Source organism: Malaclemys terrapin, chromosome 9 (genome assembly GCF_027887155.1).
Source record: "Malaclemys terrapin pileata isolate rMalTer1 chromosome 9, rMalTer1.hap1, whole genome shotgun sequence".
Taxonomy (NCBI): Eukaryota; Metazoa; Chordata; order Testudines; family Emydidae; genus Malaclemys; species Malaclemys terrapin.
In genome coordinates this window covers 56,507,562-56,523,510 of record NC_071513.1, presented here as the reverse complement: position 1 = coordinate 56,523,510, position 15,949 = coordinate 56,507,562, and the positions used below count along the sequence as shown (strand labels likewise).

General features: G+C 49.7%; 1 protein-coding gene across 5 annotated transcripts in view; it reads right to left on the bottom strand.

Moving 5' to 3' along the window:
* The window catches only part of PPP2R3A (protein phosphatase 2 regulatory subunit B''alpha), a 173,994-nt gene that overhangs the window by 60,761 nt on the left and 97,284 nt on the right, over window positions 1-15,949 (bottom strand). For all 5 annotated transcript variants that reach the window (XM_054039288.1, XM_054039289.1, XM_054039286.1 and 2 more), the window contains one exon: window positions 13,972-14,046. In XM_054039288.1, the coding sequence (XP_053895263.1) occupies window positions 13,972-14,046 (75 nt within the window). The remainder of the gene's footprint in view (window positions 1-13,971; window positions 14,047-15,949) is intronic.

The following is a 15,949-nucleotide window of genomic DNA, read 5'->3' as shown; positions in this document are numbered from 1 at the left end:
AGCCCTCCTTTAGCCTTTGGGATAAGGAAGTAGCGGGAGTAGAACCCTTTGAGTCTGAACTCTGCTGGCACCACTTCCACCGCTCCTAGGCCCAGGAGCCATCCCACCTCCTGCTCGAGCAGGGTCTCGTGAGAGGGGTCCCTGAGGAGGGATGGGGATGGAGGGTGGATAGGTGGGGTAGAGGTAAACTGGAGGGTGTAGCCCCAGGCGACGGTGTTCAAGACCCATCGGTCCGAGGTCAGCCACGACCACTCTGGGAGAAAAGCACCATTGGAGAAGGGAAGCTTTATTGCAGGTGGATCCCTGGTATGAACTGGTAAGTCGCCCCCGGGTGTCCTGTCAAAACTGGTGCTTTCCCACCTGTTTACCTTTGGAGGGCTCAGGTTGGGGCGCAGGCTGGGATTGCTGTTGTGGCATTTTTTATAGTCCCTTGACCTTTTTATAAGAGGGATCATATCTAGAGTGGGTGGCCTGGGTGGAATCCTGCTGCGGTTTGAACTTGATCCTGGTCCGGGCCAGGACAGAGAGGCCAAGAGTCTTTAATGTTGTGCGGGAATCCTTCAGACTGTGTAATTTCATGTCCATCTGTTCCGCAAACAGGGCCTTGCCATCAAACAGAAGGTCCTGCAAGGAGTTCTGTGCCTTGCTGGACAGCCCAGACAGCAGGAGCCACAACGCCCTCCTCATGGACATCGTGGAGGCCATAGACCTTGCAGCTGTATCTGCTGCATCCAAGGCTGCCTGCAGGGCCACCGTGGCGGCAGCTGTACCCTACTCCACCAGAGCCTTGAACTCTTTTTTGTCACGCTCTTGGAGGGAGTCCTCAAATTTGGGCAGGGAGCCCCACAAATTGAACTTGTATCTACCCAGCAGGGCTTGGTGATTCGCCACCCTCAGTTGGAAACTCAAGGACGAATAAACCTTTCTACTGAATAGATCTAGTCTCCTCGATTCCTTATTCTTAGGAGTAGGGGCGGGTTGGCCTTGCCTCTCCCTATGGTTGACCGACTCAACCACTAGAGAGTTGGGGGCAGGGTGGGTATACAGCTATTCATGCCCCTTGGTGGGCATGAAATATTTCCATTCTGCCCTTTTAGAGATGGGGAGCAAGGAAGCTGGGGTTTGCCACAAGGCGTTCAAGATCTTTGCCACCCCTTCATGGAGTGGGAGAGACACTCTGGCCGGTGCTGAAGCCGAGAGGACGTTGAAGAGGAAGTCCAAGGGTTCCTCCACCTCCTCAGCTTGTAGGTTGAGGCTTGATGCCACCCTTTTCAACAGCTCTTGGTGGGCTTTAGAGTCCTCCTGTGGAACAGGGGGAGGAGGGGCCATGATCGCCTCATCTCGAGAGGATGGGGGCGCGGTACTCTGCGTCCCCACTGGTGCCGCAGGCCCCACCACTTGGTCCCCTTCTGGGCGCGGGACCGGGGCTGAACGCTCCACCGACTCTCTTCTGGGCGGTTGAGAAAGGGAGGCCTATGGTCTCTCCAAGGCTCCGGCCACCGAGCGAGCCACCACCGGGGGCTGCGTTGGGGGCCACTGGGCCCATTGGTACCATGGCGCTGGCCAAGGGGCCCGTTGCCATTGTACTTACTGTGGTACCGGCGGAGCAGGCTGTCCAGCCTGACTAGCCTGGCCCATCGACTGACGACTGCGAAGGGAGGCCAGGCTGGCATACGATCTACCGCTATCCCGGGACTGTGACAAATGGCGGCATCAGGAATGGTGCCGACCACGAGACCATGACAGCATGGAGGAGCGGAAGTACCTCCGGTTGCTGCACCGCGACTGGCTCCGACAGGCGGATCCGCAACGGCGGGGTGCCGGCGATCGACACCTAGGGCTGCGGGAGTGGTGCTGCGGCGGGGACCTCGAGTGAGATGAAGAATGGGAATGGCATCGATGCTTGAACCACGAAGGGCTACGGTAGCTTCTGGAGATAATGACCTCTGGTGCTGTCTGTTCCAGTCTTGATGAGGCACACTCTCCTTGCGAGGTCTACAATCCCTCGAGGCAGAGCGGTGCCTGGAACCCCTGCTAGTCGGCACCCAGCCAGACAACCTGGTGGGGGTCGATGGGGACCGGCGCAGACTGCGCACAGAGCAGTCTCTGAACCGGGAACGGCATCAGGAACCTTCCCTAGACCATGAATGGTACCGTCCAGGCGGTGACTGCGGGGATCTGAGCGGTGGCTTGCCTCTGGACCGGGGAGCAAATGGCGGAGGTGCCACCAGTACCGGCAGCGACATCATGTCTCGGGCCGCCTGCAGGGCCTCCAGCGTGGAGGGCACCCGAATGTGGCCACTGGCGTCCGGGGAGGTCAGCTCAGAGTGGGCCGGGCTACTCCACTCAACTTGAGTCGGAGGCCAGGAGGCCGATGAGGACTGAGAGCTGCCCAGCGCAGGTCCAGTCTCTCCACTGGTCTTGCTCCAGTGCCTTGGTGGAGAAGACCTCCTCTTCACCTTTTTGGAGTGTCCCAAGGACGGGGAGCAATGCCGGCTGGTGGAGGGCACCACAGGGTCAGCGCGCACTGATGCCGCGGTGCTTGGTTCCGACTCGGGAGTGGCGCAGCAGCGTCGGGGTTAAGGCCAACTCCATCAAAATGGCTCTGAGCTGAATGACCCGCTCCTTCTTGGTCTGAGGTTTGAAGGATCTGCAAATTTTGCAGCGATCGCTGAGATGGCTTCCCCCCAGACAGCGTAAACAGTCCACATGCAGATCACTCACGGGCATCGGCCGCTTGCAAGTGTCGCACGACTTAAAGCCCGGGCGCACTAAGCTAAATCTAACTAAACTACTTTTTTAACTACAGGTACCATTAACTATGAACTAACAAGAGTCCAAGAGAAAAGCTACAGCCGAGCTGGAACAGAGCAGTTCCAAAGCACCTTCACTGGCGGCAAGAAGGAACCGAGGGTGGGGGGAGCGTGCAGTGCCCCTTATACCGTGCCATAGTGGTGCCACTCCAGGGGTTGCTGGGGTGCTCCCCTACAGGTACTGCTAGGGGAAAAACTTCTGGCACCAGTGCATGTGGCGAGCACACACACCTATTGTGGAATGCACATGAGCAATCACTCAAAGAAGAAGTTTTGCTGGCACAAGCGCTCATGTGCACAGCGCTATGTCGGCAGAAGACGCTCTCCCACTGACACAGCTACCGCCACTCACTGAGCTGGTTTTATTGTGTAGGTGGGAGAGCTCTCTCCCATCGGCATAATGTGGCTACATGAAGGCTCTTACAGTAGCGCAGCTGTATCGGTACAGCTGTGCTGTTGTAAGCTTGTAAGTGTAGACATGGCTGCAGAGTGAACCATTGCCCCTTTCTAGATGAAAATGACCTGCCACCACCAACAGCACCTGTCGAGAGTCCAAAAGAGAGAACCCTGTAGTGGTAGTGTTGTTGGCTGGCCACAAATCTCAGGAATCTCCTGTGTGCTGGATTTACATCTGCATGAAAGTAGGCATCTTTGAGATTGAGGACCATGAACCAACTGTCTGGATCTAGAGACAGGATAACTGACAACAGGGTCATCATTCTGAATTTCTGGCAGTGGATGAACTTGTTCAGTTCACTGAGGTCCAGAAAGGGTGTCCAATCCTCTGTCTTATTGGGGATGAGGAAGTACCTTCAGTGGAACCTCTTTTCTTTTGCTGTAGGAGATACTGGTTCTATTGGGTTGAGGAGGGAAGAGAACTGAATAGTGTATCCGGAAGAGACAACCTCTAGTATCCATCTGTCCATTGTGACTTCATTCTAGGCAGACAGGTAATCGGAAAGTTGGCCTCCAAAGGGATAGGAAAGACCAAAGGGGTTGTATAAATCTGGCGGGACAGTTGGTGGGGGGGCTCTTCAAGCTCCTGTCAAAACACTGGTTTTGGAGAGGGGTGAGTAATGAAAGCCAATTGTCTCTGGGCACCCTTTCTGTGTGTCCGCTTATGGTTGCAAGGCAGTTCATAATGCCACTAATGATAAAAGGCCTGTAGGTCTGCTAATGTGAACTGTGGATTACTGGGTTTCCTCTTGACAGCAGGTGTGTAAAATACTCAGGGACTCCAGTGTGGCTTGGGAGTCTATCAATGAGCAGAGAGGCTCATCTGTCTTCACACTGAATACAGCATCATACTCGAACAGAAGGTCTTCCGCCATCATTTGAACCTCCTTTGGGATTCCTGAGGAGGAGAGACACGACAGCCTGGAATGCATTGTCCTAGGGAAGGGGGTTCCATGACCACCACTCTCAAGAGGAGGAGATGGGTGGTGGTGGTGGGGGACGCCCTCCTAAGGGGAATGGAGTCATCCATCTGCCATCCAGACTGGAAAAGGCGAGAAGTGTGCTGCTTGCATGGAGCTAGAATTCAGGATGTGATGGACTGTTTGCCGAGACTGATCAAGCCCTCGTACTGCTACCCGTTCCTATTTCTCCACGGGGGCACCAATGATACTGCCAAGAATGACCTTGAGCGGGTCACTGCAGACTATGTGACTCTGGGAAGAAGGATAAAGGAGTTTGAGGCGTAAGTTGTGTTCTCGTCCATCCTCCGTGTTGAAGGAAAAGGCCCAGGTAGGGACCATCAAATTGTAGAAGTTAATGTGTGGTTGCACAGGTGGTGTTGGAGAGAGGGCTTTGGATTCTTCAACCATGGGATGTTGTTCCAGGAAGAAGGATTGCTAGGAAGAGATGGGATCCACCTAATGAAGAGAGGGAAGAGCATCTTCGCAGGCAGGTTTGCTAACCTAGTGAGGAGGGCTTTAAACTAGGTTCGCCAGGGGACGGAGACCTAAGCCCTGAGGTAAGTGGAGAAGTGGCATACTGGGAGGAAAACCAAGGAGGAGGGTGCAACAGGGGAGGAATGATGGATTGCCTTACCAAGTGTATGGATGAATCTGGAGCATGGATGAAGGCTAGCTGCACGAGACTCAATCCAGATAAGACTTGGGGGATACTGGTTGGGTGGGGGAAACAACCAGCTGAGATGGAATGGACATCTGCCCTTTTGATTGAGGCAGTGTATCCACCTTTTGTTGGACCCCAAATAAATAAAAATAAAGAAATAAAAAAAATTATAATGCCAACAGTGCCCATTCTTCACCCTACTCACTATTAGCTTTTATGCTGTAGCCCACCCCCCACTTCATCTGTTTATGTCTTTAGACTGCCAGCCCTTCAGGGCAGGGCTTGTCTCTGTCTATAACCTGTGTAGTACCTAGCACAACAGTAATTGTGATCAGAGTGCTCATTCTGGAATTCTGGGATCAGGAATAGCCAGGGCAGTTTTCTTTCATTTACGTTAAGCTGGCAGGTTGCAACCACTGCTTTCAGACAGGGACCTTCCTATCCTCATCCATGGCTTTGACACCTAGAAATGAGACTGCTGCAGCACACTTTGCATGGGACAATAGCTTAGATCCATCCAGTACCTGACCCTGGGGCAGAACTCATCTGCCCAATTGTTCAGTGATATGTCTGTGACAGAGTGGTCCATAACAGAATGATTGCTCATAGGCTGCTAGACAGCATGCCCCAGCTTTGAAAGAAAGTCAGCCTACTCTGGTATGGTAGCTTGGCTTAGAGAGAGGACTGCTCCAGCTTTCAGAGACTTCATTCAGCCTGGGACTGAAGTTCATCTGGAATCCTGGTTTAGGCAGAGGCCTGTCTAGTTAGAAAGATTTGCTCTAGCTCTGAAAGGTTGTGTCAGGCTTCAGGGCTGCCAAGTATCTGGCATCCATAGGCGGCAAGTTATATTCCCACGTGGTGCTCGGGCACCAGCAATATTCAGAGCCCAGGAGCCCAGCTCCACCAATATTTGGGGCCGGGTGTTCCCCCCCCCCCCGGCCCCATCTGCTGCTCCCCCCCCCCTTCCCGCGCCTCCCCTGAGTGTCCCCTGGACCCCTCTTGCCTTGGGCCCCGGAGCAGAGAGTCACTGTCTCTTCCATGCAGCTCCATGCTGCCTCCCTGCAACAACTGCTGTCGCAAAAGGGTCCTAGTGCCCCCCATCTCGACTGCCAGGGCAGACTGACTCTGAGCCTGCCCTTCCACCTCAGATCCTTCCTTTTTCCAGCGGGACCCTCCACCAGCACAGGGGCCACCTCGCCCGCAGTCACCGCTCCTGCCCCATGCTGGGCAAGGAGGCAGCCCAATCCCTCATCCCCAGTGAGGCTACAGTCAGGGGCAACAGCAGGGGAGGAGGCACACGCAGCACCCCCGGGGGAGGCAAGGGAGATTCCTGGACCTGAGAGAGGCCCTAGGAGCACATGCAGTGACAGTGGTGGGGGTGAGTGTGCTGCTGGGGTGGTGGGAAAGGGGGACTCCTCCCCCAGAGCTTGCTGCTGCCGACAGGGAAAGGGCTGGGAGGAGTCCTCCTCTCTGGCTCCTGTCCCGGAACAGCCTGCCTTCACCCCAAACTCATCCCCAGCCCTGCCCCACCCCAGAGCCCACACCCCCAGCTAGAGCTTTGACCCCCCCACACACCCTCAACCCTCTACCCTAGCCCTGAGCCTCTCCAACACCCCAAACACCTCATCTCCAGTTCCAGCCAGAGCCCTCACCCCCCACACCCGCAACCCTCTATCCTAGCCCTGAGCCCCTCCAGCACCCCAAACACCTTATGTCCAGCCCCAGCCAGAGCCCTCATCCCCCTGCACTCCAACCCTCTGCCCTAGGCCTGAGCCTCTCCCAAACACCTTATCCCCAGTCCCAGCCGGAGCCCTCATCCCCCTGCACTCCAACCCTCTGCCTCAGCCCTGAGCCTAACACCCCAAACCCCCCAGCGCCAGCCAGAGCCCTCACCCCCCACTCCTACTCTCACCCTGAGCCCCTCCCACATCCCAAACTCCTCATTCCCAGCCCCAGACAGAGCCCTCACCCCCTACACCCTACTCTTGCTCTGAGCCCCTCCCACACCCCTGCACCCCTTATCTGCAGACACAGCCCTCACCCCTGTATTTCCTCCCTCTGCACCCCCTCCCATCCCCAAACTCCCTCCCAGAGCCTGCACCCTGCACCCGAGACCGCCTCCCCCACCCAAACTCCCTCCTAGAGCCTTGGGCAGGTGGGTGGCCGAGTTTGGGCAGGGGTGGATTCTGGGCACCACCAAAATTTCTACAAACCTGCCACCCCTGCTGGCATCTCACTTGACATTCATGCACTTGGCAGCCCTGTGTGGTTTCCCACAGCCCAGCTGAGATATCATGTGAACAGAGCAACTGCCATAGCAGATCAGACACAAAATCCATCTAGTCCAGGGGCATCCAGCAGGGCTGCAAGAATGGCTACAACTGCTATTTCAGGCCACCAGAGGTCACTGTGGTGCCTGCCCTGCACACAGCCATGGGTCTCTGTCTCTCTTTGTTTTGCTCCCCCTGCTGGATCCCAGGGGGAGAGGGAGTGACTGTCAGCAGCACCGGGCTGGGAAGAGGGCTGTGGCTAGGAGAATGAGTCAGACAACACAGACTTCAGGGCCAGATCTACCTGCTCATCACCACGGGCCACCACATCACTGCCACCAGCATAGCCCTGGGCTGGATGAGATCAGCTCATGAAGGACAACACTTGGCTGAAGCTGAACCCGAGCACAGGGCCGCCCAGAGGATTCAGGGGGTCTGGGGCAGAGCGGGGGAGCGGACATAAAAAATGGCGCCACGCGCTGCAGCGCTTGAACTCACCGGGCAGCGCTCCGAGTCTGCGGCAGCGGCAGGTCCTTCACTTGCTCCGCATCTTCGGCAGCACTGAAGGACCCGCCGCCGAAATGCTGCCGAAGACCCGGACCACCACCGGGTGAGTAGCCAGGGAAGGGATTCTCGGCCAGGGCTCGCGGGGCCCCTGCAGGGCCCGGGGCAAATTGCCCCACTTGCCCCTCCCCCCCCGGGGCGGCCCTGCCCGAGCAAGGCAGAGTGATTGGTGAAAGTGAAAGTACTTGGAAGACTTTGCAGTTATAGGGCAGACTCCTTTGGCTGAAGGGTCACACCTACAACTGGTCAATACAGTCCACGGTCTAGAAGTGCTCCTGGTTCCCTTGCTGATGCTAAGCTCTCACATGGCAGCATCCACTAGTAACACTTTCTACTAGCTCCGGTTGGCTAGGAGACTCCATCCCATCCTGGCGGACAAAGACCTGGCCTCAGTTACTCATGACTTCATCACCTCCCGTCTGGCGTATGGCAATGGGATATACCCGTGCATGAGGCCTTCAGCACTTAGGAAATTCCAACTAGTACAGTCCGTTACAGTGTGTCTCCTCAACAACACAGGCTGCCAGGAGCACATCAAACCTGTTCTCTGCTCCCCACATCGGCTTCCCAAAGAATAGAGTCAATTTCCAGGTCTCAGACCTTATCTTCAAGGCGCTCCATAGCTTGGACCCAGGGTACCTAAAAGTGTCTAGTGATCTGGAATGTAGACTAATCAACAACTCCACTCCTCACTCTTTTGTACCATATGGATAGAGCTCATCTGTGCCAGAGATAGACTTTCTCAGAGTCCAGTCCCATACTGTGGAACGAACTCCCCCATGGGAGTAAGGACCATCCCAGACCTCCCCGCCTGCCGCTCCAAGAGCAAGGAGCACTCCTTTGTCCTGCCTTCTTTAATACAAACCCAGCAGCATGGACATAAAACAAAACAAAAAAACCACCCTACCAAACCAAAACCCTCCTCCACACAACAGTTCTCCCCAAGGGAAGGATGAGAGAGAGAAAACAAACCACACATGACAGATGTTAAGACACTTTGCTTAATGCACGACTGGCACATATGCACATACTATGGTGAGGAGTGTGGTATAAGAACCCATATAGAACAGGTCCCCAGCTTCCCCCTCAGACTCCTAGCACCCACCTCATACAGCATCCCCAGACTCCCCTCAGCAATTCCAGCCTCCCTTCAGCACCCATGCCCCCCTACCTTCCAACACTCACCCCTCTGCCACCCCAGATACTCTCGTACCCCCAACACCCAGACATCTACACACCATGGACACCTAACGGCACCCCCACACTCATGCATCCTAGCAGCTCCCCAGACTCTCTCTCACCTAACCCCAGTCACAGCTGCCATGTTTTGTGCAGTTCCACATCCTGCTGCCCATGGCATGGTCTGCTGCCCACAAGCTGGAGTTTATGGTCACATGCAAATGATTTGCAAATATCACCCATGGAACTTAAAACTTGGCAGCTATGTAACTTGGGAGCTGAGCTTAGGTAGAAGCCCACAGCAGCCTGGAAAAATTTCTGTTCAAATTAGACAACGTTTTCTCCTGACAAGGGGAGTTGCATTGTTAGGAAGTTGCTGTAACTTACATTTATTTCAATTTTACAAGGCTTAAAAGGATGTCTCTTTTTCCTATATTTTTAATGCTCCTGAATTTTTTCTGTCTCATTCCCCTTCACAGTACCCGAGTCTATGACCCACAGTTCACAAGTGACAACGTCCCACCATGAGCATAATACAGCAGTGGTCTGCACCAGCTCTCAAGTTGGCTTGTGAATGGAGTTGAAGGTGTTGGTTTTGACCTACCTTGCTCTCCTCATGCCATACTGCTACAGCTGCAGTCAGTGGAAATGCCGAACTGGAGCCCCTATGTAGCGTCCCCAAGGAGAGAGGAAGCAACTGGCAAGGGCATTCTCTGTGAAGGCTCCTAGACTTTGGATTTTGCTCCCCTAACCTTGGTCTGAAATTACCCAAACTAACTGACTGCAAAGCCCATCTACTTTCCCTGACTTTTGGGGAAGAGCAGAGAGGGTGGTGAGATTTAATGTTAGTTTTATTTTTCTCTTGCTTGTGGGAGTTGTTAATTATAATAACTGAATATTTAAAAGTTGTCAAGGGCATTCTTTCACATATTGCTATGATCTTGTAGTGAGATATTAAGGTTGCATTGTAAGTTTCTGGTTTACAGGGCCTGGACCTTAGCGTCACCTTTCTTCTGAACCCTTTTTGGTAAACATGCCCTGGGGAATTGGAACCAAATTTCAGCTAGTAATTAATGTATGTGTGGAATGATCTCCAATGTGTATTTTGCGTTTATATGTTTTAGGGTTTTTTAGGAAAGTTGGGAAACCGGAAAAGCAGAGGAGTTTGAATTTTCCACACAACATGCATTTGCTGCTCCTGGTTGCTGCCTGAGCAGTAACACTATGATATCAGAGATAATCAGCCACTCAGCACACCTGCCCTCTAGTTCATTAGCATATGTGTGGGAGTGACTATTGCCTGTCACCCACTACAGGACAGGCCCAACAAAGAAAGTAACAGAACGCCACTAGCCATCATCTACAGCCCCCAACTAAAACCTCTCCAGTGCATCATCAAGGATCTACAACCTATCCTGAAAGACGATCCCTCAGTCTCACAGACCTTGGGAGACAGGCCAGTCCTCGCTTACAGACAGCCCCCCAACCTGAAGCAAATACTCACCAGCAACTACACACCACACAACAAAAACACTAACCCTGGTACCAATTCCTGAAACAAACCCCGTTGCCAACTCTGTCCGCATATCTATTCGAGGGACACCATCATAGGACCTAACCACATCAGCCACACCATCAGGGGCTCATTCACCTGCAAATCTACCGATGTGATATATGCCATCATGTGACAGCAGTGCCACTCTGCCATGTACATTGGCCAAACCGGACAGTCTCTACGCAAAAGAATAAATGGACACAAATCAGACGTCAAGAATTATAACATTCAAAAACCAGTCGGAGAACACTTCAGTCTCCCTGGACAGTTTAACAGACTTAAAAGTGGCAATTCTTCAACAACAAAACTTCAAAAGCAGACTTCAACGAGAAACTCCAGAATTGGAATTAATTTGCAAACTGGACACCATCAAATTAGGCCTGAATAAAGATTGGAAGTGGATAGGTCACTACAAAAAGTAATTTTCCCTCTGCTGATACTCACATCTTCTTGTCAACTGTTGGAAATGGGCGACGTCCACCTTGATTGCATTGGCCTCGTTAGCACTACAAAAGTAATTTTCCCTCTGTTGATATTCACGCCTTCTTGTCAACTGTTGAGAATAGGCACTGACCCCCCCCCACTTGGTAAGGCAACTCCCATCTTTTCATGTGCTGTAATATTTATACTGTTTACTTTATTTTTCACTCCATGCATCTGATGAAGTGGGTTTTAGCCCACGAAAGCTTATGCCCAAATAAATTTGTTAGTCTCTAAGGTGCCACAAGGACTCCTTGTTGTTTCTGCTGATACAGACTAACACAGCTACCACTCTGAAACCTATTGCCTGGTTGTCATGGCAACATATGCCTTTGATAATTGATTGACCTCAGACAACCATAACATTATTCCAGAGCAGGGTCCCAGGAGGAATGGCAAAGAGAGCAAACTGGGTTTGGACAAGTTCCTAGAGTTGTCCTTTGGGCTTCAGGTAAGTTACACAGTTTCTTTTCACAGGGGAATTGTTTGTTCCTTTCCTCAGCAAGGGTTACATGAAAATAAGACACAAAATTACTGTAAAGATGTCGGAATTAGGACATGGGTCAGCCGAGCCTTGGGCAACTGACATTCCCACAGTGACACCAGCAGCACTCTGGAGAACAGGTGCCGCAGGAAGTACAACCCAAAGGATCCAGAATGACAGTACCCTGTACCCCTCCTACTGGCAAGCCACCCTATTTAACCCTGGAGTGCACCCCAGGAAGTTGTCTGGGCAGCCACACAGACTTCAGGCATGCTGCAATTCCGGACCTCAATCTCCGGTCTCCAATCCCAGCCTGAGTCTGACCCTGACTCTTGCCCGCCTGCCTTCAGCCTGGTCATACCTCTGATCTCTGGCCTCCGATCCCAACTCTTGCTTATTGAACCTGGCTCTAGTGCAGGGGTCTCAAAGTCCCGGCCCACAGGCCATCTGCGGCCCAAGAACCTCCCAACTGCAGCCTGCGAAGGAGAGATGCATGCTGCCATGCTGCCGGCAATGTCTGCTGCAAGCGCCACCCACCGCAGCTCCCAGTGGCAGGGGGAGAGGGACAGAGATATCATCACTAGTCGCTGGGCAGAGTCAGCCATGGCGACAGCATCATTAGTTGCCAGGCAGAATCAGCCATGGAGGCAGTGTCACTTTTTTCCACAATGAATATAAACAAGTCAAAATACCGAACACAACTATCTGATGCACACCTTGCTGCAATCCTGAAGGTTTCAATTGCTCAGTCACTGAGGCCAAACATAACAAACTGACAGAACTGAAGCATTGCCAGGTGTCTGGCAAACACTAAAGACTCTCTGGCAGGCGAAGAATTGTAAAAAGTTGTATGACAGTTTTATTATTTCTAAGAAATTTGAAATAAAAAATACAATATAAACATTTTCTTTTCTGAACATCATCTTCAGTGACATTATTGGCCCGCTGGGAGGATTTGAGGACTGGCACTGACCCTAACGAATCCTTCGACCCCTGCTCACAAATATCAAACCTGACATGTGGGCCCCAGCCCCGTTGTAAGCAGCAGGCCAGAATGCCTATGGCCCTGTCCCTTATATTACAGATCCTCTCCTGTAGATTATCTGCGTCTTACAAATTGGAAGCTAGGACTTTAAAAGGCAAATATTCACAATGAAAGTGGGAAATTATAGATTTGTTAGTCCCAGGTCAGTTTTCTGTTACACAATTTAAAAAAATGTCATGTAGAATCATAAGTTGCAGTAAAACTGAAGTTACATTAAAAAAGAAATATGTTTTGTTTGCATAGTTTAATTTAATTACTTTCAGTATATTGGTCAACATGGCACTGAGTGGTGAAATATGGAGCTTCACAAAGATAACAATGGCCATAAGATATACACTGAACACAACAAATGCTTTATGTAGTAAGCATGTTATTATTTAAATAGAAAATCTTTTAAATATGTGCCATTAAAAACTAAGGAAATTCACACACACAAAAATCCTTTGTTTAACATGAGTTAATGTTGCTCACATCAGTAAACTAAACCACAAAAAAATATGAAATGCAAAGCTAAGGATTAAAACGTAGCAAAATTCAAGCACTCTCAAATTAGGAAACTCCAGAATGAACGTTGCCTATTCAGCACGTCTTCCGCCTATGCATTATGATATAGCTTTAAGTAGATGCTTAAGTGACCACCTGCAAAAAGTTTGGTGTAAGTGCTTGCGCAGCATCACATAGGTCATAGGACCTCAGATTCTATCCCTGCCTCAGCCACTGAGTTTCTAAGAGATGCTGGCCAAGTCATTTACACCAAACTTTTCACAGGTGGTCACTTATGCGTGGAATTAAAGAATGTATCATAATGCATATCCACTAGAGGAGTGAAAAAAGACTGTATGGCCAATGTTCATTCTAGCATTTCTTAACTTGAGAGTGCTTGACTTTGCTATCTATTAATCCTTAATTTTGTATTTCCTATTTGTTATGGTTAAGTTTATTCATGAGAGCAATCTTAACTAATGTTAAATGAAGTTTTTTGTTTGTGAATATAAATCAATAGTACAGCCTCCGCACAGTTTTGGAAGCCACACAATGCAATGGCTGGAACAGGTATGGAAAGCAGACAAGCTGAACAGGGTTATATTAACAAGGATGGATATGATGTCAGATACTATAGGCATTTATCTGTGTTATTCATTTACCATGCAACTTCTAGCTCATGAGCCTTAAGAGAGATCAATAGGAATCTTTCCAAAGATCATCCCTGCTGTATCTCAGCTGCCCAGCTGTATTATGAGAAATCTACTGGCTGCAGGATCACACACTTATTTCCATGGCTACCATGATGCCTATTGTCAGGAGAGAGGCCAAAAAATCCAACTTGCAGCAAAATTAAATGCAAAAATGGTACAATAAAATTGCTCACCATTATTAGCCTGGGTAAAACACACACTTTTCCAAATAACTCAAAACACTTGCTCATATGAATAGTGACAGATTGTGTAACAAGAGGGACTTGGAATGTCAAGATTATGTGGAGACTCCCGGAGTCAGCCTACCGTAGTAATGTAGCGGGAATGGAATTCTGGAGCATCCTTCAAGAATGTCAGGCCAGGATGCGTTTCAACCACATCCTGAAAGACAAAACCAAGTGAAATTGGAACAAGAGTTTTTTTTCCTTTTAATTAGAGTTTTAAAATGACTGAGTTTACAAAGTGATGCTCTGTGGCACTTTCCAAACTGCAACTGCAGCATTTAAAAGTTAATTACAATATTTTAAAATGAACCTTGTAAAAGTACAGGCATTTTCTGGACAATACGCACCTGCTGGGCCATTTTGATTTACTTAAAGACAGAAAAACAAAGGAAGAATTAGTGAGCAGATGAAAACTCATTTTTACTGATAGAGAAAAAAATGTTAGTTACTTGGACCATATGACTCTTTCCTTCCCAAATCCCCTTTTAATTCCTCGCAGATATTAATATTTGTCATAGTGATACATCAGAAATAAGTGTTCTTCTGAAAGACTTTAAAAACAGCCCTTTGTGTCTTTCCTGAGCAATATCCAACAACAGGAGAAAAGCTGCTTTTTTAAATCTTCTTTCATAAAGATACAATCTTGTGTGATCGGTAGGATACGCATAGCTACAGTCCATACATTTTCCACACTACCTTGACTATTTTGGTATTTTTCTTTCTCTCAGAATAGTTATTTTTTACTGCCAAATCCTGGCCTAGTGGTATGGAATTCAGCCAGAGCTGCATGGTTGTGACATGTTCCTGGCTGTGGAAGACCTGCTCATATCATGAATGGAAGAAGCCTCCATCAGGATGGCTGCATAAGCACTGCATGCCTGCACTACAAGCATCTCCAGTGGCAAGGGGGAAGCATCCATGACTGTGCACCATCTATAAGAAGATACTGTGGAGGCTTTGAGCATATGCATGGCCTCCTTGAGGGCCAGTGGTGGTGAATAGCTACTAACTGACTGACAGGCAGCCAAGGAAACATTAAAATATTTAATTATTTCGGGGATAATCTCTGGCCTGTGCTATACAGGAGGTCAGACTAGATGATCACAAGGTCCCATGCTGGCCTTAGAATCTATGAATCCACAAAAAGGATTATGCAGCTCTTAGATTGCACTGGCGGCTGCAAAATGGAGCTGCTGTCAGTCAGGAGAGGAAACATGCCCTGTGGGGGAAAATATGAAAAGTGCCACCAAGGAGCGTGAGAAAAATCCATCCCAAAACTCTTATCCACTACCCCATAATGGTACCAGTTTTTTTGCGAGAAGGCAAGCACCATCTCAGAGATCCAATCTTGCCCCTCAAGACATCTCCATGGTTATGTACAGTGGGCACCACAATATCAGAAATTTATTAACACTGGAAGGAGCTCAGAGAAGGGCATGAGCCAATGATCAGAAGAGCTGGAGGGACTAATTTATGGAAGGAAGATTAAAAGGGCTACGTACACATAGAGCTTAGCAACAAAGACTAAGGAAGGACATGAATAAATTGCCTAGGGAGGTTGTGGAATCTCCATCATTGGAGATTTTTAAGAGCAAGTTAGACAAACACCTGTCAGGGATGGTCTAGATAATACTTAGTCCTGCCATGAGAACAGGGGACTGGACTAGATGACCCCTCAAGGTCCCTTCCAGACCTATGATTCTATGATACGCAGCCACAACTATCTGAAGGAACTAGACACCAAGAATGGAGAGGGATGTTTGTTTTTTATAGTGTATAAGGGTAAAAGAAAAAGCAATGGGATAAAATTAAAACAAGGATAATTTAGGTAGAATACAAAGAAAAGCTTTTTGTAGAGTGGAATTTAAATATGTAATAGGCTAGCTGACATTTACAATACTTTAGTTTCATAATTCTTTGCAAATATTTCAATGGTAGATTGCACTTGGTAGTCCGGAAGAAGTGTTATTAGGTAAATTAAATAACTGTTAACTGCACTCTTAACACGCAAAGGTTTTATACTTTAGTCTAATATCGATCTATTGATCTCACAGTGCCTT